The sequence below is a fragment of the Anoplophora glabripennis genome, unplaced genomic scaffold (assembly GCF_000390285.2).
Source record: "Anoplophora glabripennis isolate ALB-LARVAE unplaced genomic scaffold, Agla_2.0 scaffold1650, whole genome shotgun sequence".
Taxonomy (NCBI): domain Eukaryota; kingdom Metazoa; phylum Arthropoda; class Insecta; order Coleoptera; family Cerambycidae; genus Anoplophora; species Anoplophora glabripennis.
Window position 1 is genome coordinate 23687 of NW_019417740.1, and position 22372 is coordinate 46058.

A 22372-nucleotide genomic window follows, 5' to 3' on the forward strand; every position below is an offset into this window, starting at 1 on the left:
AAACTGTTACAGTAGTTCTGATAAGAGAACTTTATTGGCTTATTCTTTTCTTAGAATTATATCTCAACAAATATTGTACGCACTGTACCTATATCTTCGAAATGCAATGTGAACAATTAGATAATAAATCATATTTTATTTCCCCAATATCTTCATAAATTATAAAAGTTGCAGTCGATTTTCATTTAACCACTTTGTAAATATAATTTGATAATATAAACTATAAAAATTTCCAATAATTAAAGTATCGTCAAATATTTGTACAGGCCTCTAATCTCTAAATATAATAAGACATAAAAATGCCTGGTTATTGTAATAGAAATTAGAAATAGACCAGATAGATATATGGAAATATAAACACTGATGTGAAATAACAATTTTCTATAATCAACAGTGGCGTTTACATATCCCAAAATATAAGACTGATGGTCAATTAATTGTGGTCTTCTTATAAAGACGATCTTCTCAAAAGTTGATAACAATGTGATAACGTATAAAACATACAAATATAAATTGGTAATATTTTATAGTTAAAAGTTTAAACACGTATTATCTACTCGTAATTACATATAATTATACAATCCTTGGTTAAATGAAAAATAAACATAAATCACAAATTTGTTGTTGTTTTGATATACTTAAAGACAGATTTCACATTAATATTTTAAATTAAAAGCAAGGCAACTACGTAGTAATAATGAACAAAGTTTAATTAAGTTTTTCAAATCTTGGGAAATTCGTTCAAACTTTTTATGGTTAGTATTTTTATTTTATCATTTAGTTCTTGTAACAAGTTGCTAGAGCAATACCTATGTATTTAAGGAGTTTTACCACATAAATATCTTTAAAAATATACCATATAAATTAATATGTACTTTTGTACTAAGTTTTCATTATCAACAAAAAATTGACTTACTTGGTCACGTTTGTTGTTAAATTATTAGAAGTAAATAACTTTAATAAATACATATTTAAATTTGATATTTTGAAGATACGCAAATAAATTTTTTATTCGAAACGTACGTAAATAAAGGAAAATTGTTTCATAAGTTATTTTTATTGAATTGATTTTTTTTCATAATTTGAACAGCTATACCTACAGAATAATCTATACAAGGTGGTATGTATGTAACGAATGAACGAATGATACGTGACAAAGCTATAGGTAAGCAATGAAAGTATAAACTTTTTTTTTTCATCAACTTTTGACCATTTGAAATTTCTTAACAATTCTGAAACAATTTGAAATAAACACATATAAATCGCAGGTGTAATATGTCTCTGCGAGACATAATTTAGTGGCAATATTGACAAAAAAAAATTATCGATATTTCCATTACTTTACACAAAAATTTGGATGTCATTTATTAGGAATTTTATGCAGCCTTTTCCATTGATTGTCATTTCCATACCCTGTTGATGGCGTAATAGCCGAAACTAGTAGGAACGTTTCTACTTAATTAAAAAGGGCCCTAACCCACCACATTTACCAGCTTTCGGTTTTACAATGGATTTTCGTCAAGAAATTTTTAGTAGTTTAGGTAGTGGCCATTCTTATAAAAAAAATAACAAACAGGTGGTTTCTTAATCACTTCGTACAATTTTCGGAAATAACAGTCCTATGTACAAAAAAAATGTCATATACAAGGTGTGCCATTTAACACTCCCGCTGCCAATATCTCCGAAATGAAGAAATTTGTTTTAGTTCTGGAAATTGGTGTTATTAGGTCCCTCGAATAGCTTCAAAATGTTCTAACTACGATTTGAAGCTGTTCGAGGGATCTAACAATCCCAGTTTCCGGAACTAAAATAAATTTCTTCATTTCGGAGATATTGGCAGCGGGAGTGTTAAATGGCACACTCTGTATTTTTATCTGTAGATAACTGCAATTTTGAAGATGTTTGCAATAAAATAGCAAACAAATTAATTAGTAGGTTTTGGATATTGGATGACGAATTGTTTCAAATAAATGATTTGTAAGCTATTTTATAGGTTTCCTATTCTAAACTTTGTTTTCAATTTAATGTTAATTTCAAGTGATTATTTGTTTGGAAACCATTTCCACCTTCAAGCTAAGGAAAATCAATAAGAGATACCTAATAGCTTTACCTATAATTAATTTGAAATAGTTTGTCATCTATCCAAAGTCTATTAATTAATTTATGCAGATATATCGAAGCTTCATATTTCCAAATATTCAGGGTAACAGAAAAACGCCAATTTATTGTTTTTTAATTATGAAAATGGCAATTTTCTGTAATTGGTATTTCTACACGTTGAAAATAAAAATTGGAAAAAACATCCTCTTGTGTCAAAACAACCACCTAGTCGAAGAGTTAATTTTATAAATTTAGTCTTACCTAACCAACAAATATCTTATAGTAAGAAAGTAGATAAATATCTGAAATAAAAAATTAGTCATTTATGTATCAAATTTCATTTGACGTTATGCATAAAGAACTAATTGTCAGGTTTGTAATAGGTACTATTTGATATGTCGGAAATAGTGTAGTATCTTTATTTTTAAAGCATTTATCTTTTTCACTTGAAAAAGTATGAAAATGCTGAGAACGAGAGAAAAACGGTGACACAAATTAAAAAAGAAAGAAAGAATATAATCTTTTTGGGAGTCAAAACATCCGAGAAAGATTTGCCCCATGCGCTTTTACCCAAAGATTATCTAAATATACAAAAAATTTTCATCTGACAACTTCAGAATCTAATAACTATTCAAGCTGAGCCTAAATAAAAAAAATAACTCATGCCGTAATTTTTGCAAGGCCCAGAAATTGCCCATCAATTCCTGGACACTATGTATTGCCAAATGTAGTGACTGGAATCCTCTATCTCAGGTTTTAACAAGAATAAAATTATTGTTTTTTTTTTAATTTTTTTTTTCTATACTGTATACCTTTATTAAATATACAATGTGGACCATTGAAATAATTAATTAATACATAGGTGGTATAACGAATTCAGGGACAAAGGTGCTTACCTTATAAATGGGCATTTGCCAGGATCCCTATTTTAAAAAAGGCCCCGATTCAATTTTGCACATGGTCGTTTAAATGTGTAATGAATAAATATTTAAGACGTTAGGTAAATATTCGCAACATCATGTACAAATTGGCGACCATAAAAATTTAGAATTAATTTAAATAAAAATAAATTAGGTACCTACCTAGGCAAATATACAATTAAAAACGAAAAAGGGAATTCACAGCTAAAATTTAAATTATGTAAAATGTTGCTGATGTACCCATGTTTATATTTTATATTTAAATTTAACACATTATGAATCACAATTCCGTGTATAAGTAGGTAATCTTTATTTTCAACAATTTTAAAATATAAAATATGTACGTAAATTTACCATAGTTTCCTGGTAAACCCAACATAACTACTTGTAGAAGTACCTACTGCAGTTTGCTATAGCGTTCAAGTGATTGGTACAGTTGTGGATAATAAACAGTTTCCGATTTAAACTGCTTACGGCTCTGCACAAAATGGAATTTTACTAGTTTCGTATTTTAATGTGGCCATTTTTTTCACCTCCTACTAATTCTTTTTGCCAATTAAATCTAGATTATCTCACAAAAAGTTAGATGCATAAGTGAGAGATAGATTTAATGGCAAATAAACGTGTCCGACAGTTGGGAAAATTAGTCTTTTAAAAGTTTTGGATCGGAAATCTTTTTTGTCCACGACTATACGTAGAGTACGATTATATTTATCTCACAAATACCGTTAAGTTAAATGAAATGAATATGTACTATTTGAATTCAAAATAATCTTTTCTGTACAATGTAAATAACGCAAGCAATAAAGAAAGCAAACGCAAAAAACATGAGGATTTTATCCGTGAATTCCCTCCTGCCATATTTTGCCAACAATTTACCAGACTGGGATATCGTGCCGGAAGTAAATTTCAGTTCTTCCTGCGTCCCAGTAACACTATCGGAGGATGTCACAAGGGTCTCCAAAGTTTCAGCGCTACGTTTTGTCGTATCTGCTAGTTGACGGCTTATAGATAATAATTGATCCGTTACGTTGGAACTCATTTTTGCCATACTTTCTTTATCCCGCTTTTGTCTTTGGCGAAGAACGGTTTCTTCATTGGTCGGTTTGAGCAGTTCCTCTTTTGCCCCTTTTTCTATAACCAACATCGATTTCAAATTTGCTTTTTTAAAAGCATCCATTGTACTAAAAAAAAATACAAATTACTGGCAACAACTGGTACGTATTTTATTTTTTTGATAAAATTATGCAATACCGATCGAATCCAACCTACTCGATTTTGACAATGTCCTTTTTCCGCATTGTATTGTTTTGCGGTTCCATATTGCCAGATAAATTTGTTCGAAATTACCATTTATTTCTTAAATTTGCCACTATATTTGGAAACATCCTGAAGGTATAACCAAATTTAGAAATTTTTAACTAGCGACATTAATTTTACAGGTGCATGATATATTTTATGAGCAATATAGATTTTTGGTTCTTAACAAATATAATTCTACTCAATGGCGTACAAAGAATTTTGTCATGAGACGTTTCGTAACACTAAGTTTTAAAAACTTAAAAATTGTCTGTTGTCCCCTATTATTATTTTTATGAAAAAAAACAGTTTTGAATAGTCCACAGAAATACTTTATATTTTTAATTAATTAATACTTTTAATAGGCTTTAAAAAATTTTCAGGGTTGGTCTACTAAAAATAAATAACTAAATTTACCACTGGACGTGCAAGTCCACTTGCAAAAAAAATTTTTCTATCGTTTATGTGCGCATATTGATTACATATTGGTCACATTATTAATGCATACCCCGCTAAACACGAAACGTAAATGAAACGTTGCAAATGAGATGTTTTACTAAACATTTGAAACATTAACTGGAAACGTTTCTGTTTCATTACAGAAATGTAGCACTTGAAAACTTATTTAGAGAAACATAGCCGAAACGTTACAATTGAAGAGAGTTTGAAACATTACTCGAAACATTACCTTTCGATCTCGGAAACATAACAGACGAACAACCCTTTGCTATTTTTGCTTATCTTATGGAACAATCGGCATTAGTTAAATTTTGCTCTCAATCCCCAATCCTTCTCAAGCGTTAGTTCATTTGCCTTTGTTATATAGACATAATTAGAAAAAAATGTGTGGTAGCATATTTATAACACAAGTCTAGAAAAAATGTATGTTCGTGACTTGCGTAGACTGCGCGTAACAGCCCGAGTTTATTTGTTTCCCGTGTGTCGTTTCAATTCGTATTATGTTAGGTTAGGTTTGCGGTTTGTCAGTTTGCTTGGTTTCGTTGTTATTCATCTTTACTTTGACGCTATTTTATGTGATAATTTGTAGTGTGTGCAGTTGTGGTTATTGTAAGGTGCATATAAAATAATGAATATTGATGCAAAATGTTTAAAACGATATGTGTAAAGAGATTTCCAATTTTGCGTCACATCTACCTAAATATAGTTATACCCACTACCTATTACAGACAAGAGGACAAGGGACAAGAACTAAGAAAATGGAACAACAACTATACGTTTCGATATAATTTGAAGAGCAACTACTTAGTCAGTGAGAACTATTTGAAATATGGATGAATCAAGTGAAATAGACGTCATTTATTTTATATTTTGTACAAATGTTTATATTTGTTTATGTGTATAGGCATGCTTAAATAAAAGAGTTTAGGTATACCTACAGATATTTACTTTGTCAAGATATCATTTTGTATCCTTATTTCTGCTGTATAATTTATTATTATTAAAAGGATATATGTAATATTGACCATGCGTAGAAGAAATTATAACTTTATATTATTTTTCAGTAATGTTATTTGTTTTTCATGTACCTACCATTTTAAGATTCATAATCATAACTAACTTTTTCTAATTATCAGTTCGTCATTGTTACCATATTCATGAAGGTCTCAACATTAGAAAATTTCCATTTCAGAAGCGTATTTGAACTATATAAAATGTGTAGTTTTTTTTTAATGCTTCTGATATTGTTTTGTGATATTTTTATTTGTACGATGAATGGCAAAATTCATAATCCATATTAGAAACTTTTTTCAGTGGCTTCTCAAAAAGAAAGAAATTCTTAGTAAAAGTTGCCGCATCCCCAAACTAGAAGAGCATATTTATTTTTTTTAATATACAATGTAACTTTTTTTAGTTCGAATTAAGTCATTCACAATACAAATAAAAATATCACAAAGGAGTATTAGAGATATTTAAAAAAATACTCACACTATTTATACTATTTCAAAAACGCTTTTGAAATGAAAATGATCTAAAGTTGAGAGCATTATGAGAACAATATGGTAATAAAATTATTATGTTACTCAAACATTTCTGAAAATATACTGAAACGTAAAACAAAAATATCGAGGGCATAAATGGAACATAAAAAGAATGTTACTGAAACCAATTTTTTGAAACGTTTCATTGGAAACGTATTTTGAGGCGGACATCTTGGGCTTCTAGAACGTTACCAAAACGTTGCATGGATTTTGTATGAAACGTTTCAAGAAAAATGGAAACGTTTCTGAAACATGTCAGAAACTGAAAAATGTTTAGTGGGACTACTCCATAGTCAGCATCATAGATATATTTTAGAATTCTTCTTTCAGTTCTATATTTATTTATTTATTTATTTAACCTATTATAAGTCGACAAATCGCTTGAAAAATCATAACTAAAGGAAAAATTCGCGAATTGCCAGTACGGGTTCGATTTCGCGACGTCAAAGAAAATATGGGTTTGCAAAAAAAATAAACTTTATTTCGGGCCTATTATTCTACCCATTTATTAGTTATTAAAGATGTTTTTAAAAATAAATTTTAAAAATCTATAAAAATATTTAATTTGAGTAGTGTAAAAGTATTTGCAAAATCCCCTTTGGTACGCCTCTGATTCTCCTATCAACATAACTGTAATCGTAATCCTGTACAAATATGTAACAGACAGAGTACCTATGTTTTATAAAAAATACATATTTGGTAAAAATCTACTTTCGTCAAAGTAACCATTAACAACAATCAAAGCAATAAAAAACAAGATGTTTACCTCGCCAACTGCTCCCTTTGAAGTACGACTTCCTTCAGTAATACTGGATCTTTATTTTCCTTTGCGATATCTCCAAATCTGTCTATAAATTTCCTTAGAGCAGATATTTTCGAACGTCCCGCGCTGTTAAGCGCATGCAGTTCTGCCAATGGACCGACACATGCATTGATATCCTGACAAGAATAAATGGGGTCGTGTCATATGTTGTTTAAAAGTAGAGCAATATTCATTACCTGAATGATGGCCTTCAATTGCAAATTATTTTCTGTAATATCTTGTCGTAAATTGGTTAGTATGTATTGAGATGAATCCATCACAAATTGTATTTAATTTATTCAGTAACACGATAAATATTTTTGTTACATGGAATGTAGTTGTCTTAGGTTAGTTTTCTGAAGTAGTGAGTAGATGGCGCATTGCCAAATTCAGGTAAAATATTTTTTGTAATTTTCAAATTGAATAGGATTTGAAATGTTTAAATTTAAATTTTTCACCTATAAATATATGTTTCATTTTACTGTATTGTACAAATTTAGTTTAACAAATATTTGTACAGGGTGTCCTTTAATTCGAACGCCAAATTTCTACAGAGCGTTCTTTGGTTAAAATCAATAAGAAAAGTTCTAATGAATTGTAGGGATCAATTCCAGCTTCATATGAAGATAAAATAAATAGCTGGAAGATGATCTTTTGACGACGTTTTTTAATGTTTTATTCTAAAGCATCAGTAGCTATGAGGTTTGGTGTACATTTTTGCATGGTAATTATAATGATCCAAATTTGTATATGTTAAAAAAGTGGGTTGCGTGGGATATGTTAATTTTCATAGCCACTTTGAAAAAATAACAGCTTTTTATCTCTTGAAAAATGCAAAACTAGATTATAGGACGAGTTATAGTATAGCTGAAAAAAATTATTGCTCTTGAAAAAATACAGTTTTCCAGTAAAACTAACAAGTATACTATCATATTACCTAGGATAACACTAATAATATATCAAATATAATATAATGTTTACTTCATGGACAATGAATAAAATTACCGGAATTTAGAAATTGGTCAGGACAACAGCAATACCTAACTACTTCTTCTCCTTCCCCAACAGTAAAATAATTTTACAAAAACATTATTTGCTATTACATGAAAATAGAAAACATGTCCATTTTCTACCTACGTCTCTTAGAAACATACATTTTTTTTTTAATATGAAAATTATTTATACTTTCTGAATGAAATATTTGTTACATTACTGTTTAGTACCTACATTCACTGTCAAATTTCTTCAAAATGTTTGGTATATACATTTTTTTATAGTTTCATATCTAATAATTTTTATACATAGCAAATGAAAAAAACAAACTACATCTTAATAATTACAAAAGATCATATTTTTTACAACCTGTATTTTTTCAACCGAACATTTTTGGACCATAGTTTATAAAGCACCACTATCATTAATTTTCCATGTAGAATTACACCTCTAAATATTCGCATATCATTAAGGAACACCCAGGAAAAAAATTCTGCAAATGTATGTACAACCCTTTTCCAGATCTGTTGGCAACCCTTATTTTAATTTTTTATTTTGCAAATTCCCTTCAAGTGTTCGTCTTGAAATTTCTCTAAGAAAACAAAATGGTATTAAATAGGCATCCTTTGTATCGTTACATAATAAAATACTTTTCGATTTTACTCGCAATTGTGACCATCAAAATTTTTCAATTATCATTCTGATGTCCTACAGGGTCTAAATTTATATTTTCCGAGAAAATTTGCTCTATTTTTTTTATCTAGGTGGCTTTGAAAGAGAGGGTCCACTCAATCCATTCTTTTATGACCCTCTATAAACGAGTTATCAAAACCCAAAAACACCAAATTTGGTATTGATTCAATTACTTTAGATATTAACAAAAAATTAGTCTGGTCATCTTCAATCTACAATATCTTCATAACAAGACGGAATTTGACCTCTAGTTTACACTAAGGAACACTTTGCAAGTTTAACAGTTGAATTAAGGAATCTTGTATTAAAATATAAAAATGCCTTTTTACAATTTTAAGAAGTGCATACCATTTTATAGAAAAAAAAATCTCAAGTTGAAAATAAACAAGGCATTTTGCTGTTAAACTAAGCTGCTCTATGTAACCGCCGTAAGAAAATGAGGAAAAAGAAAACTTCAAATATATATTCCTTTTCATTAGAATATTTTTATTTCTAAATTATACAAAAATTAGTAAAATAGGTACAAAAAAAACGTGATGTCCAGAGCTGCTAACTAAAAATCACAGATTCAGTTCTTCCCACAACCACAATTTCTTTATGGTACAGTAGGTACTGTTTTCTTTTGTAAAAATTGTAAAAGGTAGGTAGCTAATTATCAAATATGGATAAACAACCAATAATTAAAAAGGTCATTCAGGATATGGTTGAATTTTTTTAAATGTTATATACAAGAAGTATTTTTTAACCCGATATTTTAACTGACAAACAAATGACCAAAGACCAAAGATAACATTAACATAATTGCTAAACCACCTAATCAATGATTTTGTAAATGGAATGAAATGTAAATGAGTATTGTGTTTATTCATTTGAAATTATTAACATCACGAGCCTGTTAACTTTTACTTACAATTAACTTAACATTAAATATAAATATACAGGGTGTTCCTATATATCATGTACATAAGGGAGGGGGTAATTCTTTGGCTTATTTCATGACTAAAAGTTCATATAAACATAGGTCCGCAAACGTTTCGTTACCGATCTACAGGGTGTTGAAATTTTAAGATTTTTTTAGTTTTTTCTCTATATCTCCCACAGTTTTTGCGATATTTAGCTGAAATTTGGAATATAGGTTACGCTGTAGGGCTTACATCATTGGGCATGCCAAATGGTCGTGATATTTTTTCGGGGTTCATGCCCCCTTTTCTTCTCCTGAACTTTTGTGCGGTGAGCCGCTGGTAGATTCTAAAATCAAAATTGAATTTTATGTTTTGTTAAGAAACTTTTATGTATGATTTTTTCGTATTTGCGACCGTTATCGAGAAAAAAAATAAAAGCGATTTTGTGTAATTCGTTAGATGAAATTTAAATTCTTAAAATGGTCCAGTGTAGGCTCTGGCTTTATTTAGATAAAATCTTGTTTCTATTAATTTTGCCAGTTTATTCGCCACTATCTGTTAAAAATTAAAGCTGGGATGACCCGGTTTCTGTAGCAATGATTCATTACAATACAAAAAAACCTAAATAATAACTATAACAAGGAAACTATGTTACAAAAATTGTTGAAAGTGGCGCCTATGAAGTGGCGCCTCAAATGAGAATATTCGTTGATCAGGTATCATTCTATTGGGATAGCGCTCCATGTACAGACGTCTAGCTTCTCTTACATTAATTTTCATTCGCAAGACCATACATGAAATGCATTTCAGCCATTTCAAAATTCGTAAAATTTGGCATTGTTATGAGATGAGATGGCATGTCCAATGATGTAAGTCCTACAGCGAAACATATATTCCAAATTTGAGCTAAATATTTCAAAAACTGGGAATTATAGAGAAAAAACTAAAAAATTTAAAATTTCAACACCCTGTAGATCGGTAACGAAGAGTTTGTGGACCTATGTTTATAAACAACTTTTAGTCATGAAATAAGCCAAAGAATTACCCCCTCCCTTATGTACATGATATTTAGGAACACCCTGTATATATTAGACGTAAATTTTGCAATTATTATCCTTGCCATCATACTAATGGTTGGATTTCAAGTCTGTTTTGGATGTTTCATTTAAATTTCCATTGAAAATGTAGATAGAACTTCTCCCCGTTTTTGTGACTATGAATTAAGCCATATTGAGAATAAAACAAATCAGAATAGTGTAATAATTTTGTAACAAATATAAACCAATAAATGACATTTTTAGTATTTTGTTTTTGGTTTCATTAATTTACTATTATTACATATGACATAACTTTGTTCAATTCGGTATATTTTCAGAAACAAAATTGAAAGAAATTTTTAGTTTTATTTAACGATTGTCGATACCAAGAAAGTTAATTTTTAATTAAATTAATACACTTTTTTATTTTTATTTTATAGGAGAAAATATTTCTTTGTAAAAAGTTTAGCTTTTCATTAGAGTAAAATATACATTGAAGTTTGTATATATGGTGTGTTCAGGAAATGAAAAAATCTGAAAGTGATATAAGTTTATGTCTATTTTTATAACGTGAAAAAATGGTGTTAAAGAGGTCGTGAATGAATCCGTTAAATTCAACAGATCTAAAATAACAAAAGTAATGACCTAAAAAAATAATAATAAGTAATTATATTTGATTTATGCAATATAACGTAATCCCAAATTATTGTTCTGATGAACAATGATTTTTAAATTAAAAAATCACAAATTCACAGTTTCGAAAGAAAATATTTATAAATATAAACTAATTTTTAATTATGCTGTAGATTCTTGTTGGTAGATTGAATTCATGAGAAAAAATTTTTTTATACAAATACAAAACTTTTTTGAAAGCAACAGAAATACTGCGCATCACAAAAAAATAAAAAAAAATGTTCTAACGATTTCTTTTTCTTTCCTCATAAATGAATAGGATTCTCACCATTTAATTAATTTTATATAATCTTTTTATTACAGAATAATAAATTACAAATTATCAACAAACTGTAATTTTAACATTACAATTCTTAATTTATTTTCAGGAAATCTTAAAATCTAATCATTTCTTTTGGACAGCTGCACATTACAGTTCGTACAATATTTGTTGAGATAGAATTCCAAGAAAATTATCGGAACAACTGTCTTTCTACCCCTGCTGTTGAATTTAAAAGGCAGGGGCATGGTTTGAAATTTTCCGCAAATATCTTTTTACCTCGGATGTGGAATGCGGTTAATTCCAAGAAAGCAACACAGGGGTCTTCTTGGAATTCTATCACAATAAATATCGTACACACTGTAGGTATAAGCATACTATAATGCTACTTTAAATTTGAAAGTAGCAATTCTGCTCAATTATCAAAGATTTAAGTTATTCAAAATTTGGCACAATTTTTTTTGGGTTTAATAGAATATATAGTTTAGGTTTATGTGTAAATGTAATAAATATCGATACAGAAGTAGCATTGACCTTAAAACATGTAATGCTTTCCAGATTATTAATGTTTATTTATTTTTATAAAGGTTTACATACTTTTATTTCAATTCATTCAGTACATTGCTGCTTTTTCAGGGGGCAATAGTGAAAATTCAAAAATATAAAAATTTTGTCTATATATTATTTATTCAAAGAAGTTAATCCCGAAAAATTTGTCAAATATTTCTACCACATTTAATTGAGCAAATAGTTTTTGAGTCTTAAACATTTGGTATAATTTGAAAATTTAATATACGTTCACCAACTTCAAATTCAACCCATATTTTTTTTCTGTGAGTTTAATGATTCTTTTTACAAGTTTTGGTTAAAAATGTCAATTTTTAAGTCCAGGCTTTGGGATTTGTAAAAAAAATGTATAACTTGCAGTATACAGGATAAAGAAATGTTTCCATCTATTCTCTGTAGAATAATTTTGATATTAATTTTAATAAGCTTCGTTATTTATTTTTTTTAATCATTTTAATCTTTATTCATTCAAGAGATTCGATTTTTTTACGAAAATACTGAAAATTTGTTGCAATTTTAAAATTAGTCACTGAAGAGAATGCTACGGGCAACTGTCCTCAGCATCAGTTATTCTTTTTAAGTCTCTTTAATTAAGTTTATTAAACCACAGAATCGTATTTGATCATAAGTCGACAATTCCCCTGTATACTGTTAACTTGTAAATTCATGTTGCAAAGCCCAAAGCATGTGCTTTAAAATTGATAATTTTCTCTGCAACTTGTAAAAAAATTATCAGACTCAAAACAGAAAAAAATTAATGCTCTTTAAATCTATTTGCAATTTTATATAGATTTAATTTTAAATTGATGACTGTATTATCAAGAACTAAATTATGTCTCTTAATGAATGTCCACAAAGTAAATGAATGATTCACAAGTTACATTGCTACTAAATCAATCAAATGAAGGTGAAATTTAAATATTTTCAAATTTCATCACGTAACGGTCTTCTAGGCCAAGAATCTTTAGAGAGGATATTTTTCTTAGCTTCCCACATAGCATTAATTCTTTTCTCAAAAGGTTTTATGTAAGTTTCTTTCCATTCCTCAATCGTGTAGTTGTCATAGATTTCGTACATTGCCGTTGTGATACCATTATCGATTTGACTGAGGTCGCTTTTTATTCTACTTAACGGCGCTGTTACAGAATCTACGTGATTGGGATTGGAAAATTTATGCTCGATGTTGTAATTATCTAACCAACCATGTACTCTGGGGTCTTCTAGTATTGTTTCAAATTCTTGTTTTAATTGTTGAAGATGTAAAACGTATTCCAGTATGTTTCCACCAGGATATGAACAATGAGGGCTACCAAAAACGGAGCCAATTAGGGCATAAGGTTGCTCACACTGTAAAATTTTTGCAACTTCTGTTGGTGGACTTAACGGTGAATCGCTGTAACCTAAAGTTTCAATCAAAACATTAGTTATTAAACATAATTCAACTTTCCAGATCATTGAGATTGGAATTTTACATATTTGAGGTGAATAAGTTTAGTAACAGATATACAGGGTATGTCATTTAACATCCCCACTTCTAAGTTTCAATAGTTCCCTTTTAATACTACGCACAGCTAGATAAACACTATTCAAGGAGAATGGTGTATTTTCCTAGTTTTTAAGCAAAATATTTGTCATGGTACCATTAAGCAAAACATTTCAAATCCAACATTAAGGCTGTGTTCAGTGAATGGTCGGTCAAAGTCGTTCAGGGGACAAATATTTCGTTGGTCAGCCCAATCAGCTGATTGGGAATATTGGGCAAGTTTTAATACAGTTACTAAAGGCCGTTCAGCGAATTGTTTGACTAAAGAAGTTTGACCAAACTAGTCCGACCATTCGCTGAACACAACCTAAATGTAGTAATTTTTTGCAATATTTTAATCTAGTGCATTAGCAACAATGTTTTTGCACTTTTATGAGTAATTCCTTCAGTGTTGCCAGGTTCACCCACTAAAAAAATAAGCAGGCTAATAGCTAGAATCTATTATAAAATAATATCTAATTAATTACAAATTAAAAATAACAAAAAAATGTTCAGATATTCACAATTACCAGTTTATAATTAAAAAAGTTATAAAGAACATGGAATAATTTAATATATAGCATTGTACTTAAAACATCGGTACAGAAATCGTTAACAGCTGACATCCCAACAATGTTACAGTACACATTTAGTGATCTTTATTTTTCACTTAATGATGTCAGGCACATAAAATAGAATCATCATTTTAAATTAATTACCACTTCACCACTTTCAGGTTTTAACAACTATTTTGATTTATTAAGAAGATTACTCTGGTACAAAAACAGTAGAATTTCTATTTAACCACTATTGCAATTCACAATGACAACAGTCAATATGAAACCATCGCCAAATGCGCCACACATCGTCGTTGATTTTGCAAACAGGCATAAGCGACAAAAAGAAAATCGATCACTCTGTTTTTGAATTAAGCCTTAGGAAAATGAAAGTGTATATATTATTATTATTATTATTATTATTATTATTATTATTATTATTATAGAATGTACCTGGTGCTAAAGTTGAAAAGCTTAACTCACGTAATCCGGACGTGTATGCCTCCTTCAAGGTCTCTGTTCCTGTCGATGACGCCCATTTGATTACGAAACCAGAGATATGGCCCAATGGGGTAGCTGTTAACCAGTTTTTTCGATCGAGACAACGCAACAGTATTCGCTTCACCGATGGGCCTAAATAAGAATATACCAGCTTCACATTCAGAGTGCTCCATCCTGCACATCAACATACAAAGTGTTAGTAATAAAATCGATCATTTGAGACTTCTACTATCCGAAACTCACGTGGATTTTCTTTGTCTTTCAGAGCATTGGTTAACAGAGGTATGTTTAAATACAGTTAACTTGGACGATTATTCTCTGGTTTCTTATTTCTGCCGAGAACAATCTCATGGAGGAGTTGCTATTTTCTCTAATAATTTTGTCAAGTGCAAACCGGTTGATTTGAGCACATTTGTAGTTCCAATTCACGCTGAGTTTTGTGGTTGTGAAGTCGCTTATTCTCACACTATTCTGATTACCTTATATAGATCCTCAAGTAGTGGAGATTTTACAATTTTTAAACATTGTCTATTGAATTTGTTGTATCACCTCAATAGAAAATATAACCATATTGTAATAGTGGGTGACTTTAATATCGAGTTCAATAGAGACACTGACTGTGCTAAGCAGCTTTTGGATATTTTTAATTCATATGGATTGTCTCATAAAATTAACGTCCCCACTAGGATTACCACTACCACTGCTTCTTGCCTGGACAATGTTGTGACTAATATCGATGGTGGCATATTGGAAGTCTCAAACTTTGACCCGGATTTATCCGATCACTGCTCACAATATGTCACTATACGAGTTACACGGTTAAGTGATGTCCATAAAGTCACCGAATGTCAAAGGCTCATTACTCAAAAAGGACTAAAAAAATTTCATAGCAACTTGTCTGGTGTGGATTGGGGCTGCTCGAGCTTTGATCAACTGGACAGCAACGGCGTTGCCACCTCCATTTTAGACTGTTTGAAATCAAATATTAATCTGTGTTTTCCTTTTCGTAAAGTCAAGAGGCGTNCGTACCCACCCCAATGGACCTTGTGGAAATAAATGGATTAGTCCATCAAATTGTTCATCAAAATTTAGCTGTGTATACCAAATTTCATTCATTTATCACAACGCGATTGAGAGATATTGCAAAAAAATGATTTCCATTCCTCCCTCTTCAATGGGTCCCTGTGCCCTTAGGAAGCATTTCCAGACCCATGTTCATATGAACTTTTTTACTTAGTTTTGATCATAGAATGGGCCTGTTCAGGGTTGGCAGCTAATTGTGAGACACCCTGTATATACCGAGTTCATCAATACTTGCCTAAAAGTAATCTTAAACTCATCGCTAGAGTTGGAATACCAACAGGAAGTAGTTCACATAATACAGCAAAATGGTCATATCTCTGCCAACCTGTTAATATTATTCCTTGGAAGTTGACATGATCTTTGTACTCCTGGATTAACGACAACCAACTGCGATGATTTTGCAAATAATGTGTAACATCCGACACAAACTGATTACTACCTATTAAAAATAGGATTTGTGTATGAGCTGATAAAAACAAGTTAGTTCGTAACAATAAAATAATTTTAGAATTCAAAAATTACTTATTCATTAACTGTTTGTTATACATACTATACAGGGTGGTCCTTAAGTAATTGTACATAGAAGTATGGTAGATTTGTGACATTAAAATATTGCGATTTGAGCCAACTTGCCTTAATAAAATATTGATAATAAGAAAGATACAGGGTGTTAAGTGAAATTTCAAAATTTATTTTTCGCAATAACGAACATTTTTGGACATTTATACAAAAAATTTTTTATCTGGGGTTTTTTTGGCATGAGAAATCATAATTTGGTATTTAATTTAATGTATATTTTAGAGGGCGCCACATAAGCCACATGTGTGGCATAAATGTACGCTAAACTTTTTTGCCCATCAAGGTAGCCCTCTTTTGGGAAAAAAATATTACAGGCACGGCATTGTAAGAACAAAAATGTATGCTGTTTAACAACCTCTAAACTTAACGGTTTTCGAGATAATCAAATTTTAAAAATCGACTGCATAATTTTTTAATTCATTACAAGAAATAGTAACGTAGTAGACAGAAGTCACAATTGATTTTAACAGCTAAACATTCTTGTTTTCATGATCTATGACGTTTGAAAAAGTTTTAATTGAATATTTCCGGTAATTAAGGAATAGCAGAAAATGCCGAGATAATAATTTTTCTAATACAGAAATGAGAAATATGGTTACTATTTACTGCCAGCAATATTTCAACGGACGTGCTGCAAAATGGGAATATTTTAGAAGATATACAAACAGGCTGCAACCTAATCACCAAACATTTGAAAATCTATTTAGGAATTTAGGCGAAAGTGGTTAAATTCGTCCTAAACGTGATGATTTAGACCGACCGAGAATCATTACGCTTGATCAAGAAGATGAAATTGGTTCACGTTGCAGATGATCTTCAAGTTAGTACAAGAAGGTTATCTTCAGCTTTAGGAATCAGTAAAACTTCACTTTTAAGAAGACTAAACCTCGATAAATATCACCCCTACCATTTTACGCCTGTGCAAAATTTATTGCCAGCAGATCTACATTAAGATACCAATTTGCAAGTGATATCCGAAATAGGCCAAATCTTGACCCCACCTACCTTTATTTAAGGGTATTTTTAATAAAAGAAATAATCATATCTGGGAAATTGAAAATCCTCATTTTAAAAGAGAAAGACATTTTCAACGCGAATTCAAAATAAATGTATGGTGTGGGATCATTGGTGACAATTTTTTAGGGCCATACGATTTCCCGCATACTTTGAATGGTGAGAACTACTTACATTTTTTACAAAATGACTTCATTGATCTTTTGGAAGAATTGCCACTAAATTTCAGGCAAAATATGTGGATTATACAAGATGGTGCACCTCCTCATTATATGAGAGAAGTCAGAACATATTTAAATACCAACTTTCCTGAACGCTGAATTGGTCGTGGTAGTCATTTCCTTTGGTCAGCACGTAGCCCAGACTTTAATCCTCTCGATTTTGGCGTATGGGGCGCAATGAAAAAACTTGTTTATAAAAGTCCCATAAATACTCGCAACCAATTTTGGGAAGAAATAAATGCAACTGCAGTTTCTTCCAACCAAACATGTTATTTAATATAAGGCCATCTTTTGTGGAACATATGGATAAATGCATCGAAGAGAATGCGTGGACATATCGAACGCTTACTTTGACATAATTAAACTTGTAATGTTAGTTAGCTTAGTTTTTTCTGTTCTTAATTTGTCTAATATTCATTTCTAATTATTATTACTAAACTTATAATTTAACTGCTTTTATTTAATTTTTAAAATTTTTTAAAATTTTTAAATTTATGATGTCAACTCTTACTATTAGGTTAATATTTATCCTGTTGACGTAAAAACATGATAAACGTATACAACTTCTACGTTAATATTTCTCGTAATGAATTAAAGAAGAATTATGCAGCCGATTTTTAAAATTCGATTATCTCGAAAACCGTTAAGTTTAGAGGTTGTTAACAAGTATACATTTTTGTTCTTACAATGCCGTGCCTTTAAAATTTTTTTTCCCAAAAGAGCGCTACCTTGATGGGCAAAAAAGTTTAGCGTACATTTATGCCACATAGGTGGCTTATGTGGCGCCCTCTAAAAGATACATTAAATTGGATACCAAATTATGATTTCTCATACCAAAAAACCCCCAGATAAAAATTTTTTTGTATAAATGTCCAAAAATGTTCGTTATTGCGAAAAATAAATTTTGAAATTTCACTTTTAACACCCTGTATCTTTCTTATTATCAATATTTTATTAAGGCAAGTTGGCTCAAATCGTAATATTTTAGTCACAAATCTACCATACTTCTATGTACAATTACTTAAGGACCACCCTGTATAACGGTAATAGTTATATACATATAACTTGAGATATAACTATTATATTTCATTAACGTAAGTATATACAGGGTGGTCCAAAAGTACCGGAATGGCAGGATAACTGGGAATTATCAAGGGGTAGGTAAAAAGTCAAGCACTAGGGGTTCAGGATTCTTCCATGGCTATCCGATGGTGACCTTGAATTTGACCTGGACCATGACCTTCAAGGTCATATCAAGGTCACGATAATTTTTTTAAAAGGGACCCGATAATTTTGACCCCGGAAATGGAGTGGACAATTTTACATTCGGATATGACCTTGAAATAACCACTAAGGTCAAGATCAAGATCAATTATCAAAAAGTCCCAAAGGGGCCCAATTGTACTGAAATGGCTGGTTAATTCGACAGAAAAAATGTAATAGTTCTAGGATTCTTGATAGGCACTAAACTGGTGACCTTGGATTTGATCTTCGCATTGACTTCAAATTCCTTATCTTCCGGTCATTTCAAGGTCAAGTACGACCACGGCGGATATTAGAAGTTATTAAAGGAAATAGTTGGTCACTCTTGGTCATTAGTGGTTACCAAAGGTGAAAGACGGTCATTGAAGATCAATAGTGGTCACCGAGGGTAGTAGGTGGTTTTGGGTGGTCAATAGTAGGCGAGGGTAAAAGAATAACTAATTTGACTTTGAAATGATCAGAGGATAAGGAATTTGATTTCAGGGCGGAGGTCACATCCAAGGTTACCGGTTTAGTGCCCATCAAGAATTCTAGAACTATTGTGGAGAACATTTTTCCTGCTGGGTTATTCTGCCATTCCGGTACTATCGGGCCACTTTGGGACTTTTTGACCTTGATCTTGACCTTCATGGTTAATTCAAGTTAATATCTGAACATAAAATTTTCCGAACTCTCCATTTCCATGGTCAAAAATATGGGGTCAAATAAAAAAATTCGTAACCTTGATATGACTTTGAAGGTCATAGTCTGTCAAATTCAAGGTCATCATCTAATAGTCAGAAAAATCCTAAACCCCTAGTGCTTTACTTTAACTCTAACCCTTAAATATTCCCAGATATCCTGCCATTCCTATGCTTTTGGCCCACCCTGTATATAAATCATATAAAAATAAGTACATTTAGGGAATAAAATATATTATTTCAAATACCTGTGGCCCCTTTAAATGCACTAGCTGCCCAAACCTTTGTAAAAACTTTATTATAACTATTCCATAAAGTGGGACCTAATTCTTCATACACATCTTTAGTATATCTCCATACCACCGGTTCAATGTTGTCAATGAAATGTTCTTTTTTCAGATCCTCCAAACTTATTGATCTAATTTGATCATCCCACATTAATATTCTGATATGAGGATACCTTCTATTTATAATATCAATAATATTATTTATATGTTCCAGAAATAATAAATTTTTAGACAAGTTGTACTTTAACATTGCATCTGTGCATCTACTACAAATGCCTAAGTAATAAACTTCATCAGCCCCAATATGAATCATTTCTGCACCAGGGTGTGCTGCTATAACCTGTTCGATCATAGCCGTTATTAATTTTAAGGTATTTTCATGAGTCGGACAGATGACTTGTGGGTAGGCAGGTACTTCTCTATAATTCTTATAATCTGATAATTTTAAAATGAACTCCATATGCCCAAAAGTTTGTATTAAAGGTATAACTTTAAGATTATTTTCTTTGGCCATTTCGTTAATTTTTCTTATGTCTTCCAAGCTATATGCATTTAATGCCGAAATATTATTTAATTCACCAGAATATGGAAACATATCTTCATATTCCATTAAAATACCAGTACTACCAAGTTTTGATAATAAAGGAAATAGTTTTAAATAATAAGAAATTTTAGGTGGTGCACCCTTGAGATCGAAATGAACAATTTTTTCACCTTCAAACGGTATATTCCTCTGGTGAGCAGGTTCATCAAATTCATTAAACATATAATTATTTTCCTGTTCTCGTTTCTTCACGCTGTAAGATTCATTAGGTTTTTTTCGTAGGAAGTAAAATAAGCTCATTCCTGCCAAGATAAGAATTAGTAATCCATATAGTTTCAAAGGTTTCGCTAAATATAGGTACCGAATTTTCTTCATTTTTACTATTATTTTCACTGGCACTGACTTATTTCTATATTAATACATTTCTTAATCATTTTAACAATGCCTTCTAGATTTGAAAATTATTATTTTTTATGTTAAAGTTTTTATCTGGTAACGATTTCTAGGTTATTTGGTTATTATCACAAATCAATCAATCAATTATGTTTATTTTAATCAAGGTCACTAAAATGTAATAATAGCTGTTTTCTTTTACTCATGATTTCGAAATCATAACGCGTTACGATCCGAAATCTAGCAATCCGATTGGTTTACATCGGATCGTAACACGTTAGCTGCTTCCCTTTTGCAAGAAAAATCACATTAATATCACATGATTCACATGTGACATGTGACGTCATGACTCAGTTAATTGTGCGTTTCTTTTAATTTTCCGAAGCGAGTTTGAACAGTGAATTTTTACCCCCACTTACTGCTAACTGCATTAGTTTTAGAGCTTGTTCACTTGGCTCATTTTGTGCTCAGTTATTTAAAGTGAGATTAGGCACGATTAGGTTTGTTTTCAAAAGCTAAAAGTTGCAAATAATAAGTAAGTATTATGATTTATAACGTTTTTTCAATAATAATATTTCGCAATTAAGTTTATATATGGTTTATTTACATTTAACTCATATGTCGTTCCTTTTACAAGATGCGCGCGCGCCATTATTCCATGACTAGAAATTGGCCTCAATGATTTGGGATCGAGGGGGATTATCCCTCTCTATCCTGCCTCGTCTTGTGTGGGCCTGGACAGCCTTCGTAGGTGGGCCCCATCCGTCGTCTACCCCGACCGCAAATGCGGCCGGTGTAGGCGCTTTGTTGGACCTCCTTTTGTCCTGGCTGGGCCCCGCCGGCTAGGGCCCTTTCTTCTGGCGCTCTTCTTGCTTCGCCGGCTCGTCTGTGTAAACCCCGGGGGGGGTGTCATGTTTATGTGTGGTATGGTTGGGTAGGGCAGTGCGGCTATGCAGCCTGGGATGCGCTTTGCCAAGGTGGCCCTTAGGCTAGCGCGGGAGGGGAGGGGAAAGGAGGGTATGGGGGGTGTGTATGTGTGTGTGTGTGTGTGTCGTTGTCTTCGTTTCTTGATCCCGGATGTCTCTGAAACAGAAAAGGTTAGCGGGCAAGGGGGGGGTCGTTGGGGTGGTCACCCAGGGTCAAAAAGTTGGTGTCTATTTTACAAGATGAATCACAACAGAAACAACTGATGTGAGTACACTCACCTCACGCGTAATATGTACTCAGTTGCTTGCAAAATCATGAGTCAAAGAAAAGTGCTAATAAGGAGGTTTTCTACAAACTGCTGATCCTCTTCGCGCCACTTCCGCTAATAAACTAATGGTGACGTCATTGGTATTATAAATCGAATACGCCATTATTCTATGGCTAGAAATTGGCCTCAATGATTTGGGATCGAGGGGGATTATCCCTCTCTATCCTGCCTCGTCTTGTGTGGGCCTGGACAGCCTTCGTAGGTGGGC

The 22372-nt window shown here is 31.4% G+C and overlaps 2 protein-coding genes across 2 annotated transcripts; both read right to left on the reverse strand.

Annotated features, from left to right (window-relative positions):
• Positions 1–3313: 3313 nt before the first annotated feature.
• LOC108915842 (vesicle transport protein SEC20) lies at positions 3314–7467 on the reverse strand. The gene is made up of 3 exons (XM_018721987.1): positions 7319–7467; positions 7086–7258; positions 3314–4204 (listed from the first exon to the last, which is right to left on the reverse strand). Exons 1-3 carry the CDS (start codon positions 7397–7399, stop codon positions 3784–3786), a joined length of 675 nt encoding a protein of 224 aa, XP_018577503.1. The 5' UTR covers positions 7400–7467; the 3' UTR covers positions 3314–3783.
• Positions 7468–10749: 3282 nt separating this feature from the next.
• On the reverse strand, positions 10750–21061 carry LOC108915844 (hexosaminidase D). The gene is made up of 3 exons (XM_018721988.2): positions 19934–21061; positions 16164–16367; positions 10750–13665 (listed from the first exon to the last, which is right to left on the reverse strand). Exons 1-3 carry the CDS (start codon positions 20889–20891, stop codon positions 13190–13192), a joined length of 1638 nt encoding a protein of 545 aa, XP_018577504.1. The 5' UTR covers positions 20892–21061; the 3' UTR covers positions 10750–13189.
• Positions 21062–22372: the final 1311 nt, after the last annotated feature.